The 19,802-nt window shown below is 43.8% G+C and overlaps 1 protein-coding gene across 1 annotated transcript in view; it reads right to left on the reverse strand.

Annotated features, from left to right (window-relative positions):
- LOC114634705 (chondroitin sulfate proteoglycan 4-like) overlaps positions 1-19,802 on the reverse strand; it is a 54,229-nt gene that overhangs the window by 23,432 nt on the left and 10,995 nt on the right. The window contains exon 6 of the mRNA XM_028783319.1: positions 2,358-2,556. Within this exon, the coding sequence (XP_028639152.1) occupies positions 2,358-2,556 (199 nt within the window). The remainder of the gene's footprint in view (positions 1-2,357; positions 2,557-19,802) is intronic.

The following is a 19,802-nucleotide window of genomic DNA, read 5'->3' on the forward strand; positions in this document are numbered from 1 at the left end:
ACTCCCCAGAGTGCTTTACCAGTCTGACTCACAAGGCAGGGGCAAGATCTCTATGCAGGGAGGCTGGTGGCCACATCCCTGTCACTCTTTGAGAATGTCCATCTAGCAGTAAATTAAAAGCCCACAGGCCCTTACAGAACGCACTAGGTAAAAATGTATCTTTGTTAAGGCAAGGAACCAAGGCCGTATGGCCAGACTGCAATTATGTGCGTGTACTCCCTTAGTAACACAGATTGATTGACAGCAGGCAGGTTGAAGCTTGATGTCGTTTAAGCCTTAGATAAGCAAACCTTAGCTTCCTCATTAGGAAGCCTCGAGTCCTCAGAAGAATGTTTACAGGTGGTGAGTATTTTTTTAACCAACATATCCATAGGTCACCATTAAAGAACCAGAGAGAGGGAGAAAAAAAGACGCTGAGTGTCTAACTCCTAACAGGGCCCAAAACCAAATGTTTTGCATCTGCTTGCTTTCCTAGAAATAGCTTCTCAAAGTTGTATTATTTTTTAAATTTTCAACGAAACACCAAATTAAAGAGAGAATGCCCCAACCACTAGGAATTCTGGGAGTACCTCATGAATCCAAAAAGATTATATCAGAACAAATACAGAGTGTTACATACAGTGAGATCTAACTGACTCAGACCAAAGGAAGACAAAGAAGGAAGCAGACACATAGGGTGACCTGTGGATTTTCTACAGCAGAGCTGTGTTTTCCCAAGGGTACTGCCGGGAGGGCAAGCGACAGAGACCTCGGCTGCCCACATCTTGGCTGTGTCAAACTACTCAGACTGTTGTATGGACTGGGGAATTAGGTTAAATCAGAGCACTTTGCAAATGTAAGATTCTAAAGGAGATTAATTAAACTTCGCCTTTGTTTGGGGCTGGTGATGGGCAGACGTGCAGCTGGTTCCAGCAAGTCATCTGCAGCTGGGCTCCGGCTGCTTTGAGAGCTATCAGCTGGTCTCAGTATCCATTTACGAGATATAATGGATTAGTCCTTGTTATCCTGGCCTCTACCTTTCTTTCCTTAGTGCTTAGAAGTTATTTTCTCTATCTGCTAAAAGCAGATATTGACCTGGTAGCTGACAAGCCAATCCACCCTGAGAGCTAGCTGCTGTTTCCATCCTGTGCTGCTAATAGGAACCCTGGTCCTCCCATCTGCCACACCCTGAAGGGTCAGGCCAAGCTGCATCTTTTTGTGACATAAGTTTTCTCATCCCAAAAATGGGGTCATGACGGTGTATGGCTTAGAGGCCTGAAGAGTACTTGTGAAACGATATATTCTGTGTACTGCACCCCCTGAGGAACGGAAGAGATTTAGGAGAGTGCCGGAAGAAATCTAAACCCTGAGCCCTGGGCTCCAGTCTGTGACCACCGCATGAGAGCATCCATAGGCTAAATTGTTTTCAGATTCTTTGGGGAGTCTGTGTGCTAAGTGTATTATAGATAACCAGGGTATTGTTGCCTCTGAGTTTAGAAGGTGTCTTATCTTCTTTTTCCTTATTATAGTCTCAAGTAATACAGTTTAAACCAACTAGGGGAAAGATAAGACTTGAGCTTTTAGGTCACGTGTTCCTGGGTCGCACTCCTTCCAGCTGCTGCCCACCCCAGTCCACTGACAAGGCCAGTCTCGTAACAAAGCCAGGCCTCCCTGGCAGAGTTCCTGGGCCACCATTTCAGCAGAGTTCTAGCAAATGTTGTCACTACTGATTCACCGATGACTAGTAAAGCAGAAAGAGCCTTCCAAGCAACATCAGGATCTCTCATGATGATAGTTACAATCATTTGTTCATTCATTCTCTTAACTAGATGAGAACCACTTCCTTGTACAAAACCTGCTTCGTCTGCTAATGTATACTCAGGATCTGAAGTGTTACAACCTGCTTCACAGTTGGTGCTTAGTAGTAAAAAAAATATTTCATTTGTTCAAAAAAGTTTTATTTATTAAGCATCTACTATGTTCTAGTCACTGTTTGAGGGGCTGCGGATACCAGAGACTCTGCCCTTCCTTAGAAGGCTTGCGCTGTAATGGGGAAGGGAGAAAATAAACAGGCCCCAACTGTCCTCACAGCCAAAGCAAGGGTGGAGAGTCACAGACAGATGCTATGACAGTGAGTGGGAGGAGTGGGCTCTCATGGAAGGTCTGACCTTACATGCCCTTCTGAGTAAGCCTCAGGGAAAGCTCGGGCAGACACTAATGCTTTCATTAGCTCTCCTAAACATGTTGCTTTAAGAAAAACACAGACCTTGGGAAGTTTCTACATTCCGTGGTTTTCAGTCAGCAACTCTTAGGCTGACAGCCACGTCCCTCACTGCTCGGAACACATGTACTTGACACTGCTTTGCTCTGTGACTTACCAGAGTGCACAAACACGAGCTGACCCTCATCAATTTGAGCCTGAGTGAAGTTCTGGATGCTTCTGCCAGGAGCGGACTTGAGAGCCAGATGCCCGTTGCTGGGAGGAGTAATGTAGTAGACCAAGTCCTGTGGGGAAGAGTCCCCATCTACTGCACACAGATCCCCTCTGGTCACCTCAGTGACAGAATTCACCCACACCTTAAAGAGAAGAGAACCAATTCCAGGACAAAGGACCATGGACCCCATGTGAAAAGATGAAAAAAACTAAAGCAATTCACTTGAGTTTTTAAAGAATTACTTTTTATGCATATAGGTTCCTGCATATATGTATATATACCATGTACATGCCTGGTGCCCATGATTTAGATTAAAAGTATTAACTAATTATTTACTCAAAATTAATTACTCAACAGTGCATACTCACTGATGTAAATATCCAACCATACAGTCACTGGTTACAAAGCATCTTGTGTGCTGACCATAAGCTAAATACACCACATGGAATGTCAGATAATGCAGCACCTACTTTCTTAGGTTGGCTTGAGGCTCTCTACACACTGCTTTAAGGAGCTAATGGTGCCACCAGCTTGTAAACAGTTGAGGAGGAAGAATGCACATTGCACACTGTCTCAGGTGTCTTTCTTCAGGGCGATGCACTTTGTTTACTTTTTAGACAAAGTCTCTCACTGGGACACACATTAGGCTAGGCTGACTGTCCAGAGAGTTCCAGGGATCTGCCCATCTTCACCTCTGAAGCACTGGGTTTACAAACACCATCACTGGCTGGCTGATAGTTATTCCCTCTACTCTTCCTGTCTTACATGAAAACGAGGGCCAGTTTTCTTTGTTCTTGTGCTGTTTGCTGTACTGATGGTTCACATCTGTAACTGTGAATAAGAAACACAGCTGCTTTCCTCTTCCTGTTAAAAATCGATTCACATTGCCTGAACATTTCTCTCTGTGTGTCTCCTGCTCTCACCCACTCTCTCGCTTACCCCATCTCTTCCATACTCCATGTGTGTTCAGGTGTGTGTGTGCAGATGTGTATGCATGTTCACAGGTGTGCAGGTACACACATGTATGCACATGCCTGTGGAGGCCATAGGAAAACCTCAGGTGTCTTTCTTCAGGGCGATGCACTTTGTATATTTTTTTAGTCTCTCACTGGGACACACATTAGGCTAGGCTGACTGTCCAGAGAGCTCCAGGGATCTGCCCATCTCCACCTCTGAAGCACTGGGTTTACATCACTGGGCGGCTGATGGTTTTATGGGCATGCTGGGTACTGCACTCAAACCCCTTAACTCAACACTTAACCAAATTTACTGCTCATCCACCGTGTGCCAGCAAATGTTTTGATGTTAGCACTGCAGCAGTGAATGGAACAAAAGCAGTCATGTCTTTGTGAAACCTGCACTTCAGCAGAGGGCTCAGAAGAACACAGAGAGGAGGGAACAGGCACAATAGGAAATGAACCTCAGTAGGGGGTTCTGGGATGTACACTGTTAAAACAGGAGGCTTGCTGGAAAAAGGGCAATTATGGTAAAAGAGAAGCCATGCACATATGTGCATATTCAGGAACAGAACGGAAAAAGAACGTGGGACACTGGAGTTAGATGGGGTAAGAGGGGTAGTGAAGAGGTCATTATGGCAGAAAGAAAGTAAGCAAGATAAAGAAGAAAAGGAGATGTCTCAGAACATAAGAGATGCTCCAATATGCACTGTCAGAATGTCACCTTGTCCTGGAGGGCAGGGGGAGAATCCAAGTACAGTCTTGACTTGTGTACAGAATATCCAACCCACCTGGCCTTTACGTCACGATAGTCTGTAGAAGCAGGAGAGCAGTCAGTGGGTGACTATGAGAAATCTACAATGAATTACAGAAGGGAGGCTTGAAGCCACAGCAGAGCAGGAAGTGGTCTGGGTCTGGGTATCCGCTAAAGGTGTTGAGGGATTAGACATGAGAGTTACAGAGGAAGGAAAGGCAGGGGGACTGACAACACACTCAGAGCCTTGCCAGTGAGAAGGAAACATTCCCCACCATGGAAAGGTAGACAGCCTCATGGAGAGTGGGTGGTGGGAGAGCAGGAGCTCACTGTTGCTTCAAAAATGATTTGGGAGGCAGCCATCTTCCAGTTAACTTGCCAAAATGACCAACACAAAGGGAAAGAGGAGAGGCACTCGGTATATGTTCTCTAGGCCTTTTAGGAAACATGGAGTTGTTCCTTTGGCCACATACTTGCGAATCTATAAGAAGGGAGATATTGTAGACATCAAGGGAATGGGTACTGTTCAAAAAGGAATGCCCCATAAGTGTTACCACGGCAAAACCGGAAGAGTCTACAATGTCACCCAGCATGCCGTGGGCATCACTGTAAACAAACGAGTTACGGGCAAGATTCTGGCCAAGAGGATCAATGTGCGGACTGAGCACATTAACCACTCGAAGAGCAGAGACAGCTTCCTGAAGCGGGCGAAGGAGAACGATCAGAAGAAAAAGGAAGCCAAAGAGAAGGGCACCTGTGTTCAGCTGAAGCGCCAGCCTGCACCACCCAGAGAAGCACACTTTGTGAGGACTAATGGGAAAGAGCCCGAGCTGCTGGAGCCTATTCCATACGAATTCATGGCCTAGTGTATAAAAGAAATAAAGGACCCAACTGCAGAGTTTTTCCTTAGGTTCAAAAAAAAAGAAAGAAAATGATTTGGGTACTGAGTTTCATTGGATGGAATCAGATATCAGAGTTTCTATAATCAGGGAGTCACATGATGTGGTGAATGCCCCTCCCTCATCTATTTGAATGCTTAATCACCAGGGAGTAGAACTCTTTGAAAGGATTAGGAGGACTAGGAGGTGTGGCCTTGTTGGAGGAAGTGTGTCACTTGGGGTGGGTTTTAAGGTTTCAAAAGCCTTGTTCATCCCAGTCTCTCTCTGTGTATCTCTGTGTACCCCCTGTCTCTCTCCCTGTGATCCGGTTGTAGCTCTCAACTCCTCCAGCACCATGCTTGCTGCCATGCTTCCTCTCATGATGATAATGGACTAAACCTCTGAAACTGCCAACAAGCCTCCAGTTTAAAACTTCGGTTTTGTAAGAGTGGCCTTGGTCATTGTGTCTCTTCATAGTGACTAAGACGTGTGACATTTCACTAACACCAAAAAAGTGGCTTTATCATTAACTCGATTTTCACACCTCTACCTGTAGTTGTTTCTTACAGAACCCAGAGACACCATGTGCACACTTCTGAGTCTATGTGCCAGTTTTTACTAGCAGACCAACACTGTATCTGCCTTTATGCTTCTTAGCAGAGTATCCAAAGCTTCCCTCCTAAACCATTAAATTGATACCCTGCATGCTCAAAAGGAACAATTTTCCTCAGAAAAAGGGGCACGTTTTCAGTGACAATTCACGTCCCATGTCACCAAAACAGACTTCAGATGGGAGTTCAGAAGGCATGGAGGGTTTTTAAGTTTTCATACCAAACCTGATATCCAGACAATAAAAAAAAAATCAAATTATATCCAAAGTTCCACTACAAAGAGCAAGGGAAACCTCTTTTGTCAATAATCCCCTAATTTTGTGAATGTTGGCATATGATCATAAATTATACATAAAAAGTCCCTACATGTGTACACATACACATAAATACACACACACACACACATACACACGCAAATCTGTGTTCAACTCTACAAAGCTACTGTGGTGGTTTGAATAAATATGGCCCAGTTAGCATTCTGTCTAAACTCCACCCCCACATATGCTCCTCCCCACAGTTACCTGGCAATAGCCAGGTAGGCCTGGCTCACTATAAAAGGGGCTGCTTGCCCCCTCCTAGAGCTCTCTCTTGCACTCTTGCTCTCTTGCTTCTCCCTCCTCTTCTTCCCTTCCCTCTTCCCTTCCCCCTCTCTCCACATGCTCATGGCTGGCCTCTACTTCTCTACTCTCTCTCTCTCTGCCTCCCTCCTGGCTCCCCTCCCCATGCCCTGAATAAACTCTATTCTATACTATACCATTGTGTGGCTGGTCCCTCAGGGGTAAGGGATACCTCGGCATGGGCCCGCTGAGACATCCTCTTCCCCCATACCTCATCACCCCCCCCCCACAGAACATATTCTCTTTATCTTTATATAAACACATCAGACCCTATAGACTCATATGTTTGAATGCTTGATCCCCAGCTGGTGGAACTATTTGGGAAGGATTAGGAGGTGTGGCTTTGTTGGAGGAGGTTATCACTGAGCAGAGGCTTTGAAGTTTCAAGGACCCACACCAGGCCTAGTTGCCCTCTCTGCCTACAACTTGCCAATCAGATGTCAGCCTTTAGCTACTGCTCCAATGCCATGCCTGCCTGCTGCCAGCCTCCCAGACATAATGGCCTTTGAATCACCCTCTAAAAGTATAAGCAAGCTCGTAGTTAAACATTTTCTTTTGTTAGTTTCCTTGGTTATGAGGTCTCTTCACAACAATACAAATGCAACTAAGGCAGTTCACTAGCTTGAAAAATAGCTCATGCCAATAAAAACAGTACTGCTAAAAATTCAAATTCTTGTGTTCAAAGTAATTTTGTTCAAAACCATTGGATTTTGTTGTCATCCAATGAAAACCAGGGTTCAGATCACTGTCTTGGTATTTCCTAGCAATATAACCTTTTCCTCATTTCTTAATTTCTCTAGATTTTAATTTCTTCATTAGTAACAAGGAATAGTAGAGATATTATGTATGTTGTACTTAGCACAACCTCACCTGACATACAGTGAGTCTTTGTAAATACTAGCTTTGTTTGTCCATTTCCTTCATGAGATTTGGCTCTGAGGATAAGACTGTATTTGGCTGTTCTGCTATGTGGCAAAGCCAGGTTCTTTTATGTGCTAAACAAGTACTCCATCACCAAAGATACACATTCAGTCCAAATGTAACTTTTAAAACTATTAGGTTTTCTTTATTTTTATGTATGCATAGACATGCATACACATATGTGTACAGGTGCCCTGGGGAGCCAGCAGACGGAATCTGATCCCTGGAAGCTAGAGTTACACATAGTCTTGAACTCTGCAATGAAGAAGCTGGAAGGCAAACTGTAGCCTGCAAGAGCAGAAAGTGTCCTAACCAGCAGGCCATCTTCTCAAGCCATTGCATGTTTTAACACTACTCTAAAGTCACCCCAGTTATGATAATAGCACCAAGGCTATTTCCTATCTCACACTGCATATATTGCTTAATTTCACAGCACCCATCCAGGATAGGGCATTTATTTACCTGTTGACAACTTCAATTACTGACCGTTTCTCTCTCAGCCTAAGGACAACAACTTTTCAGTGTCTACTAGAAATACAAAATTAATGGCGTGTTCAGATTATAAGGATTGAGGCTTAATTTAACTTGTGGAAAAGCCACAGTTTCTATAAAATGTATAAATTGGCCTGTTTAACAGTACCATGACCACCAGTTTTAAGGTTTACATTTTTAAATCATTCCATGTGGCTTATTTTTATTCTTCAGGAATGAAAATTAACTTGAGAATGTGTTACCATTTCCCTTCCTGTAACTTGTAGACCCTAGTCATTTTTTTCCAATCAGGAGCAGAGATTTTCCACTGCAGTTCCTCTAAGGCCAAACACTGCTTTCCCCTTTCACCTCTGGAATATGTCACCTTCCAAAACAAATGGGGAACCTGTCACTCAGAACAAAAGCACCCTCGGTGGGTCTTCATTTCTATTCGCATCCTATTTAGTTCAATTAGCAGTGCCATTGCTTCAAGGGCAGCTTAGTCTAGAGCCCAGCATTGGGTCACAGTAACTTCAAATACATGGGGAGAGAAGAGCAGCCATGAGCTCAACCTTGAAGGCAGATGAAAGTGGTGTAAGGTTCAAAAAGCAAGTGTCTGAGGACAAGCCACACTTGCCCTGGGGGCAGTACATCAAAATTCACCCCTGCTTGTAAGAGGAAGAGAGGCTAACCTACTGGGTTACCAACTGTGTCTAGTGACCCAATGTCATCCAAGTTGCGCTATCAACATTTAAAGACTCTGGCCTTTGTTTTGGGTTTCAGGGGAGTTGTATAGAGTACTCTGACTAGCTGCCCTGCTGTGTGGCACTCCCAGACTGCCACTGACTTTTGCAGCCTTCACTGCACCTGGTTTGCAAAGCTCCTTCTATAAGTACTTGCCAAAAACAAACAGATAAGTTGGGGAGTGGGATAGGAGGTATAACTCCAAGGGATAATTTTTGACTAGCACACACTGGGTCCTGAGTTCAATCCCCAGTACCACACAAGCTGAGCCTATTTTTAAAGTAAAAACAAGGCAAAGTATTATAGTATTATATTACAGGTTTGTTTGTTTGTTTGTTTGTTTGTTTGTTTTTTGGTTTTGTTTTGTTTTTTGAAAACAGGAAAATCAAGCCCCCTTGTGGCTAGAATTTTATGTGTCCTATGTAAAAATCACTTAAACTCAAAGCACTCTTAAGAATGGATTTCAGAGCAGAATACAAAGGAGTCACTAGGGATGGCCTAACTCTGAGTCTGGTTTGTCAAAACACTAATAAAAAATTCCACTCAGGGCACCAAACCCCCTTAGAGATGGACCTGCAAGGCCTGCAGTTTAAGGACCTGTTCCTTTAGGAGAAAGACATCACTTGAAACTCTAAGCCAGAAAAGGTAATGCTCAGACTCTGGCTCTGAATCCCCGTCCAGAGTCCAGGATGTCATCATGAGTTCCCTCTACTCCCAGTGTCTTCTCCAAAGCAGACTGGGGTGAAAGTTCTTGCTATCTTCAGGCCCTGACAAAAGTAGGAGGAATAAGGCCATGTAAGATCACCTGAAGGTTTTAATAAAATGCAGATTGGAAAGAACATGAAAGTCTGGGTCAGGGAGATGGTTCAGTGGGAAAAGGTACCTGCTACCAAACCTGAGGATCTGAGTGTGCGCCCTGAGACACACACAGTGGAAGGAGAAACCAACTCCTTGCAAGTTGTCCTCTGGCATCAATACTTGTGTTTGGTGTATGTGTGTGCCCTGCTACTCTATATCCCAAATAAATCAGTGTGATATTTTTAAAAACAATATGTAAACCTGAAGGCCTTGTGGGAGACACATTTTGCCTCTGTTCCAGATTCTATCTCTGCCTAACTTTGTTATTTGGGCAAGTCATATCTACTGCCCTTATCCCACCTACCCTCTCCAGGCCAGGCCCATGCACACGTTATAGAAGTAACCTACTTCTAAGCCACACTCTGGCCCTCACATCATCTCTACCCTTAACTCCATGGGAAGCTCATGCTTTGCCTACTTCCTCCAGGTCCCTGGGCTCCTGTACTGTAGCTGTAGAGAAGAAAGCAGTAGTGCTTCACCACTGTGAAAAAAATAAATGTCACTGTCAGAAACGATCACCTATACTTGAAAAGAACTATTCACACATCTGCTACTGGACAATGTACTCGAGTAGCAGTTGTTTTAACTTAGTGTATACACTGTTCGCATTCACTTCCAGAAAACTGTTGACAGACCTGATAATCCTTTAATATTTTCAGGAGCTGATTTATGAAACTCCCTGCAGTGTGGTCAATATGCTTGGTCATGCCATGCTAATTTGCCATCATTACCAGCCAGTCTAGTGGGAGAGGGAGAAATAGTTTGAAAACAAATGTAACTGGGGGCAGAAAATCATAGCATATCTTAGATTCTGTGAACTGCCTAGAACAGACTTTCTAAGAAAAGAAGGCCAATTCCTGGCTGCGGCTTGGCTCTTTTTCTATTTGAAATTAAGTTGAGATTGATAATAGATATTATCATCATGCTTCAAAATTTCAATGCACAAGACTACATTGTTTTAAAACCTTTAGGCTTTAGGCAATTTTATATATTCTCTCTCTCTCTCTCTCTCTCTCTCTCTCTCTTTCTCTCTCTCTCTCTCTCTCTCTCCCTCTCTCTCAGTGTGTGTGTGTGTGTATGTGTGTCCCCTTAACTTTATAACCTTTACTTGGTTAACCCTTCTCATTTGTTATTTTTCTCCCTTTATGTCCATGACGTTGGATGAGCACAGCAGACCATAAAGTGAGATGGCCAGGTTTGAAAGAAGTACCTACTGTTCACCATCCCAGCCTACTCTCTAGCTGGGAAGGGCAAACCTATGCGGAAGGGCAATGAACAGGCAGGGTTAACTTGTCTGGCAGAGCTAGGACATTGAATAGGCATAAGGAAACTTCAAAGCTGAGGACAACAAGCAGGCTTCTCTGCCTGGAAGACAGATGACTCTTAACACAGTTAAGAATTCTGGCAGTACTTGGTGCAGAGAGTGCAGTTATTATAGGAGGTAGCAACTTTGTTATAACCCTATGGTATCCATTTCTGGGACCTCAGGATTTAGCACTTTTAAGAGATGAACTCCTAAAACATGACTCAACTCATAAAAGGTGACCTTTCAGGGCGAGACAATGGCTCAGTCAGTGAAATGCATGCTGTACTAGCCTGAGGACCCAAGCAATCTCCAATACCCACGTACAAAGTCAAGTTTGTCTGGCTTTGCCTGTAATCCCAACATTAGAGGTGGGAAGACAAAAGAATCCCTAGTGCTTACAGGCTCCCTAGCCTGGCCAGGGAGCCAGGATAGACTGAAAAGGAATTTTTAGTTAGTTGAGATCAATGATATAACAGAGAGCCTTGGTTCAGATACGGGTAAAATTGCAGGTCAGCTAGCTTGCTAACCCAAGGCCGTCACAGGAGATGCAGAGCTGGAGAAACAAAGGCCAATTGAGTGTTCTGGGAATCTGTTCCGTGATGTCTGACTTAGCCTCCTCTAGGAAAACTCCCACCAGAGGTCCCAAGGACTTTCGAATTAAATTCAGCCAGATGGTCTGTTGGCTCAGATAAACATTCACACTGGGTCCCAAGGTCACAGGGACCAGAGACTATTTCCTCGAGATTTGTCAAACCTTTGCCTGAGATCTGCTTACACACATTACAGACATTTGAAACAACCAATTGTGTGTGACTACCCACAACCCTCTCCCCCCACCCTCCCGGCCTTTGCCTATATTAACCCAAAGCTTCTGGGCCTCAACGTCGATACCTCTACCTCCTGTGTGAGGCACGTATTGGCCCGAAGCTTCGATAATAAAGTACCTGACTCTTGTGATTACAGCAAGATGGTCTTGGAGTGTCTTTGGGTCCGTGTCCTTCCTGGGTCTCCTCTTAGAGAGTCTTTCAAGACAAAGTGTGAGCTTTAGGCCAGTGAAAGATTCTGCCTCAAAAGTATGAGGTGGAGATATGGATGAAGAATACCCAATGCTGACCTACATTCTATATATAGATGCACATCTTCACAAATGCACATATACATTTATACAGACAGACAGGCCAGGGGTTTCCAGGAACAGAAAGAGTAATGGAGGAGGCATTTTTTATCCATATAAAAACATCTACCTTTGTTAGTTTCATGGCTTCCAGTGCCTTTCAATTACCCAAAGTAATTAGCACATTTTACACACCACCCATGTGTGTGTGTGTGTGTGGGGGGGACTGCGTAAGGGTATTCTGGTTCATGGCTGGGCATGTGCCTAGAACTCCGAGACTCTGTGTGAGAATCAGCAGGAGTTCGGCATGCCCCGAGAACCCAGGGTCCTGGGTTAGAATTACATTGTTCAGTCACGTAGGCCATTACAGCCCCTCCCAAAGTGCACAGGTAGAGGGTGTGACTAGAGGCCTCAGGTCCTAGGGATTTACATACTAATGAAGGCCAGAGGGTGGAGCAAATTAAGCATGCCTCCCCAGATCCTCCCGCTTTCTCCCTCCCTATATAACTTGGGACTGCCCTGAGTTTTACGGGGGTACAACCAGATCCATCCACCATCTGCCATGACAATAAACCCTTTTAGAGCCAAGGACTTCCTCGTGTCATTGGGGCTTGTCGCCACCAAAGCATCCCGGCCCCTGGAACCTTAGACCTCCTCTTGCATGTGGGACCCACTGCAGCGTGGAAACCCCCGGGGACTCCACAGCAGCGGCTTTATTTTTTCCCACATGTATGTGTGTGTGTGACATAAGATAATTTGGTATTACACATTCTATTTCATTTAACACATGTTAAAAATATTGGTCTGGTACCATAAGACCTGTGACCTCCAGATCATTCCCACTATGAGTAAGCGGTTGTGGACTCTGAGCCCAAACTACCCAGGTTCAAATCCTACTTTAACTAACTTTGTCATTTGTCAAGTGACTTAAATCTTCCTTGCCTCAAATATTTATTGCAACCCTCCTTTGATTACAAGAATCATGGAAAAAATTAAATGAGAAATAATTTCATCAGTTAAGTGATACATTTATAGCTGAGCCTGACTCACAAGGAGATGGAGGGGCGTGGCTCGAAAATGCTGGCTGCTGCCCAGTAGTATCTCTGAAAAACAAAAGAACGAAACTGCATCGTGCCAAGGGGTCCTTATGCTCAGAAACCAACCCTAAACATGGAGCTAATATTTATCATTCTTTTCCTCCCACCCATCGCTCTGGGTTTTTCATGCCAGGTTTACTTCAGATTGATTACTCATGGAATACTCCTTGGCCAGGAAGGCTCTTCCCCCTAATATGCATACAAATGGGTCATCCAAGCACACAATCCCTTTCTTTCCTCATTAGAGTTCACGGGAATGAACAGCAGATTCTTCTCCTGATCAAGGTTCACTCGTAAGTCTGGCCCTTAGATGGTACCTGGCACTTAACGAGTTTGCTACACTGGCTCAAATATTCCCCAAATGATAACTGGGGCTCACTGTGTCTAAACTGTTGGTGCCATGTGGTCTGTGACAGACTCCTGCTTTTCTCCTGAGAATCTGGGATTTAGGTTCTTACCAGGCAGAAGGTACCTGCCTACCTGACTAATCCTTGAAAAATATCTCGGCCACTTGGCAACTACTGAGCTTCGAGTGGTAGAAGCCATTTGCATGTGTTGTCACAACTCACTGGACCAACTGACTGTTGACTTCACTGGGAAAGCACTCCGAGAGCTGACCCAGTTTCCACCCAGCTCCACCCAAGTGCTGCTTCCTTTTGCTGATTTTGCTCCATTTGTTTCCCCTAAAGAAATCTTAGGCACAGCCTGCCAGTCCCACCGAGGAGAGGCCTTGGTTCCCTTTACACACATGCCTCCATGAAAAAGTCCTGCCCTTGGAGAAAGCTTCCCTGTCTGCAATACCCTTGCCCTCTGACCACACTCATCCTGAATGGTGGAGAGAGACTGGGCTTCAAGGACACCCTTCCTTTCCGACTACACTGTGCTTTAGTGTTCCTGGCAGCTCCTTCAGAGGGCCATGAAGACAATTACAGTTACAGAAGGGACCAGGACTCAGGGAACATACAATAAATGTAAACTTTCATAGCAGTATTTAACCACCATTGACAGCACAACCTTTTTCAGTAGCTAACAGGTCTCTTCTCAGATGACTGCAAAGCAACCTCTGTGGGAACTGCTACAGAAGAGCCTGTGTGGGGGAGAGGGGCAAATGTAACTTAACACAGGATGTCTAGAAGCTTGAACAGCCAGTACAAAGCATTCCAGGAGAGCCGGGTAAAGACTGCAAAGAAAAACTCAAACTAACAAGTTCCAAAAGCAGAAGCACTTTCCTCAGGAAACACAGAGGAGAGAAGCTGTAAGATAAATAAAGCTCTAAAAAGCCTAAGTGATCCCACTGCTTCCAAACAAATAATGACAAATGTTAAAACTCCAGCCATTGTTAACAATGCAAGACTGGCTACTTAGCCTAGCTGGAGGTAGGCCCCTGGGCTGCCTGCACAGCAGATTAACTGGTCCTGCAATGCTTCATAAACTGAGGCCATGGTTTACTGCTTCCTATTTCACGGTTATTCCTTTCTTCCTGGTCTTCTCTGTCACCTATCTGGTCACTACTGTCAACAAAGGGCCTTTCCTATTTGCTTCAATGGGCATTCATAAATGGGGATATGCTATGCCATTTCATGGTATGCTGGGCTAGAAACTTACTGCTTAAAAAATAAGTTAAAGTACTTGGTTAGCATGAGCAAGGCCCTGGGAACCCAACACCATTTAGATACCAAAATCAACACCCTTTAAATTAAAAATAGTGTATGTCTAAAATCCCTCCCCAAAAACAGCACACTAAAGACAGTGTGAAGATTCTTGGAGCAGAAGTCAACAGAACTCACAGCGAACCCCTAACCAGGAACCTCATTTTCCTCTGAGTTTTCATTTCCTAACCAAGACATGGAGACTACTTTTTAAAATAAGAAACTGCATTAAAACTGTACATAGTAATATATGTCAAAGCATGTACACACTCAAGTAGTATGTATACTGCTAAATATGCAATTCATGAATACAGTTTTGGCTTTGATCTTAAAATTGAATGCTATTAAATTACATAAGTTTGTAAGATACAATGTAACGATCAAGTCATAATAACTGATGTTTCCATCTCCCTAAACATTTATCATATTTATATTTTGTTGGCAACTTTTAAATAACTCTCTCCCAGTTCTCTATACAAATATTTATTATAGAACAGTTAATCTATGCTGGTTGTCAAAACTAACACAGATGGAATCAAGACCCATACTTAAATTCAACCACATGGACAATCAGAGACATTTACTCAGATTTTCCTATTCTTTAGCTGTGAATGTAACAAGTTTTGGAAACAAAGGGACAGAGGACCAGTGAAGAAGGACTCTGAAAGCCAGTCTAAGTTCACACTGGAAAGAATGAAAGGCAGTATAAAGCAATAGGAAGAAAAAGTACTTAAGCAGTGGAACCTAATTATAGTTTGTTAAAACATTATGCCTTACAAGAGCTGAGGTCTTCTGCCTGGTCATGGAACTTTTTCTTTCGGGAGCTCTTACATCTTGATGTCTCTGACATGAGGCCTTCACTGGAGCTGGCCCCAGATCCAGGATAAAAAGTTGCGAGCTACACAAACCTATTTTCCCTCCAAATTACTTCAATAATTTCATGATAGCAACAGACACAGCCCAGCCTCAGGCCTGTGGGAATGATTTTGTATTTGAAGGGGTAAAATTTGGCTTCCATGGTATTCAAAGCTAGTGTTCCCTGCTTAGACCAATTACAGATGCTCATCTCTAAGGACCACCTTTTTCTATACTATTTTTAGTTCTTTGAGAATTTCATATTTAGCACTTTCCAGTTCTTCCCCCTTACCATCCTCCATCCCTTCCCATCCAACTTTGAGAAAGCTACCGCTTCTTTTTCTTGTTCCTCCTCCTCTTCTTCCTCCTCCTCCTCCTCCTGTTCTTTTTCTCTTCTTTTCCCATTGAGTCCAGTTTTCACTGCTCAGCTAGTGTTCTGTTTTGATGTTTGTTTGTTTTCAAGACAGGGTTTCTCTGTATAGCCCTGACTGTCCTGGAACTCACTCTGTACACCAGGCTGGCCTTGAACTCAGAAATCCACCTGCCTCTGCCTCCCAAGTGCTGGGATCAAAGGTGTGTACCACCACTCCCCAGCTAATCTTGTGGCAGCACCTGCCCTAGTGTATAGTTAGCCTGGGGGCACATCATTAAAGAAAACTAATTCTCCTTCTCTCAATAACTATCAAATGTTAATAGTTCTTCAGCTAATCATGGGATTACAAGTCTGCCTTCCCTATGTATGCTGAAATTTTGTCTGGCTAGAGCTTTCAAAAGTCTTGTGCAAGCTGTCACAATTGCTATGTTCATATGTGCATCTGTCTTATCATGCCTGGAAAATACTGTTTTCTTCATGCTATCAATCACCCCTGGCTCTTACAATCTTCCTGACGCTTCTTCCAAAAGGATCTCTGAGCCTTGAGAGAATGGCATATTGTGTTTTGAGTGAAAATGACCCCCATAGGTTCCTAGGGAGTGGCACTATTAGGAGGTGTGTCCTTGTTGGAGGGGGGGCTTTCTTGGAGGAAGTATGTCACTAGGGGTAGGCTGTAGGATTTCAGAAGCTCAAGACAGGCCCAGTGGCTTATTCTCTCTTCCTGCTGCCTTCATATCAAGATGTAGAGCTCATCTTGATTGTTGAAGTAGAACTTAGCTCTTTCTCTAGCACCAGGTGTACCTGCATACCATGATATTTCCTACCATGATGATAATAGACTAAACCTCAAAACTATAAGCTATCCTCAATTAAATGTTTTCCTTTATAAGAGTTGCTGTGGACATGGTATGTGTCTCTTCACAACAGTAAAACCCAAATTAAGACAGAAATTGGTACCAGAGACTTTGGTATTACTGTGATAAACCCAACCATGCTTTTGTTTGGAGGAATGTGGACTCTGAGATTTAGGATTAGAAAAGCAGTTGAATGCTTTAAGTGGGATTAATGGGCCATCCTAAGTAAGAACACAGGAGACAGTGGTGCTGAGGGTGATTTGAACTGTGGGTCTGGCTAAAGAGGTTTCAGAGGAAAAGAATACTAGTATGGGGCCTAGAGACTATTCTTGTGATATTTTGGGGAGAAAATAAAACCCTACTTTTTTTTCCCTTGTCTGAAAAGTCTGCTTGAGGCTAAGTTGAAGAGTATTAGATTATTTGTGTTGGCAGAGAAAATTTCAAAATAGCCTAGTACTGACTTTGTTGTATGGTTACTGGTGTTCACTCTAATAAAGATCTATACTGAAAAGGAGCAAACTAAGCAAGGAAAACTACAGTGTACAATTCAAGGAAAAAGGGGGCACCAGGAAGTGGAATGAACCTAAATCCTGTGTTCAAGGAGATAAGCAGAATAAAGAAAAGACTGATGTTAAGTGGAATAAAGGGAGTATGACCTCGGGACAAGGACCTCGGGATAAGGTCCACTTAAGCTTCCAACTTGTGAAGAGGAATTAGAGAATAGCTTCAGGTGTGGTGTGCTAGCTGGCACACACCCTTAATCCCAGCACTGGGGAAGCAGAGGCAGGTGGATTTTAAGATGAGCCTGATCTACAGAGAGTTCCAGAACAGCCAGGTTTAGGCAGTGAAGGATACAAATGAAAAACAGAAAGATGGTGAACATGTAATTGAGTTCCAGAATGAGCAAGTAGCAGAACTTGGAAGCTTGGGCCACATGGTTCTGGCTTTAGAGTCAAGGATAGAAAAAAAAAAGGTATAGTAAGAAAATGTTGATTTCTTAGTAAAAACACAGAAATATTATGGGACTATGTTTTTGTTTTAATCCCAGGTGTGGGGATAGGGGGCTGCTTCACAGCAGGTGACTATGATTTGCCTCGTGCTTTAGTAGGGGGATAGCTCTTCCAGCTGCAGATAGTATCTACAAGTATGTGACATCTGGAATTCTGGAGGCTTTTCAGAGGATATTTAAATGTTAGAGTCCCAATACAAAGGCCTGGTTGGTGGTTAGATGCTGTTGGTTGCAGTTTGTCACACAGTTGTGTGCAAAGAAAGGAAGAAATTCGATATGCTAATGAGAAGATCAACCTTGCTCCAAGGAACTTGACAACCCTAATCAGCAGGAACTCGTCTACTTACACCCTTCCGTCTTTCTCCTCTATCCTTTTTTCTCTCCTACCTAGTGTTAGGGGGTTGAAAGGGAATAAGGAGGGGTGAAGAAGGGTAGAAGAAAAAGGAACCTGTTGTGGATTGGCTCTAATATTATTTGTGTTAATTTGGCTCCCCAAAACACACAGAAACCCACACATCTGTGCTGAGGTTCCCTGTCACTAGTTGGTTTTGATTGGGAAATAAAGTTCCCATTGGTCAATGGCTGGGCAGGAAGATAGAGGTGGGACTTTTAGGATTCCTGGGCAAGAAATGGAGAAGAGGAAGAAAGGATTCAGCCATGAAAAGGGCTAGGAGATGACCATGCAGGAGGGTGAGGCAGTCAAAATATAGGTGCAAGGGGAAAGTGGCCTCAGCAGGGCTGCCTAGCAGGGTCCAGGACAGCAAAGATAAAGGAAGTATTAACTCAGGAATATCAGAGGGGAATGTGTTAGCCACAGGGAGGCTTAGAAGTGTCAGCCTCTGCGTTGCTTAGGGCATATTAAAAATAAGTGTGTGTGTGTGTGTGTGTGTGTGTGTGTGTGTGTGTGATTTGTGAATCCAAAACATTTGGGTGGGTGTAGAGTAGGCACACACACCTGCTGGGAGTTTGGAGTGTAGTAACAATTTACCACATCAGGAACCCACATAGTAGTCAAAAGTCTGGTTACTGAAAGGGGTTATGAAATCTTTCTCCAAGACTAAGGAAAGCTACTGAGGTCAGGGATGTGTCAGGGGTGTCTCTGCACTGAGGCCAAGAGAGGCCACTGTGTGAAGCTGTGAAGGTGAAGCCTGGATTGCCTTGGAGACTCTAAGATGTGGGAGATGCCAGAGCCATGTGATGGCTGCCAAGGAAAGCTACTCACAGAAATGGAACCAGTCCAAGAGAGAGAAGCGAGCTGCTGTTAACAAAGCTGAAAGGAGTTGAAGATCTGAAGAACATTTTGACATCAGATGTAGAGATGCAGACTTTGGAGTTTGCCCAGCTGGCTTTTGGTTTTGTTGTGGTCCATTATTTCCTCACTAGACTCTCTTTCATCCACTTTGGAATGGTAATTTAATGTCCTGTGATATTGGAAGTATGTAATCTGATTTTTTCATTTTGATTTACAGAGAATTACAGTTAAGAGATTACACAAGTCTCAGAAGAGACTGAACTTTGACACAAGTTTGGTACCATTATAGACTATGAGCACTTTTAGAAGTTGGACAAAAATATGCATTTTGCATTATAACATGGCTATAAGCCTACAGGAGCGAGGGGGTAGAATATGGTAGTTTGAATAAAAATGTTCCCCAAAGGTTGATAGGGAGTGCCAGTATTGAGAGATAAACTTGTTGGAGTAGACATGGCTTTGTTGGAGGAAGTGCATTGGGGGAGAACTTTGAGATCTCAGAACCTCAAGCCAGGGCTAATAGATCACAGTCACTTCCTGCTGCCCTGAGATCAAGATGTTAAACTTTCAGCTCCATCTCCAGCACCATTCTGCCTGCATGCCACCATGCTTCCTGCCATGACAATAATAGACTAAATCTTTAAACTGTAAGCCAACCCCAATTAAATTTTTCTTTTATAAGAGCTGCCATGGTCATGGTGTCTGTTCACAGCAATTTATACAACTAAATCACAGGGTCACACATTCAAGAGTCTTGACTCTTATCATATATGCCTTCTGCAAACCTTACTCTCTTAACCACTGTGTTACCAGCCTAGGGAGACCTGGCCATGTGCAGACACCTCCCTAACCTACCACAAAAGACCACATCTCAGCAAGAACACTGTGAGTGGTACCAGCTCAAGAAATGCAGAAAACCAGGCCAGTAAGATGGCTCAGCAGGCACTTGCCACCAAGCCTGAGGACTTGAGCTAGAGTCCTGAAACCTACATGGTGAAAGGAAGGAACTAGCTTCTACAAGTTGTTCTCCAACCTCCACAAATGTGCCATACTGTGTGTCTATATGTAA

This window comes from Grammomys surdaster, unplaced genomic scaffold (genome assembly GCF_004785775.1).
Source record: "Grammomys surdaster isolate TR1022 unplaced genomic scaffold, NIH_TR_1.0 99, whole genome shotgun sequence".
In the NCBI taxonomy this organism is placed as follows: domain Eukaryota; kingdom Metazoa; phylum Chordata; class Mammalia; order Rodentia; family Muridae; genus Grammomys; species Grammomys surdaster.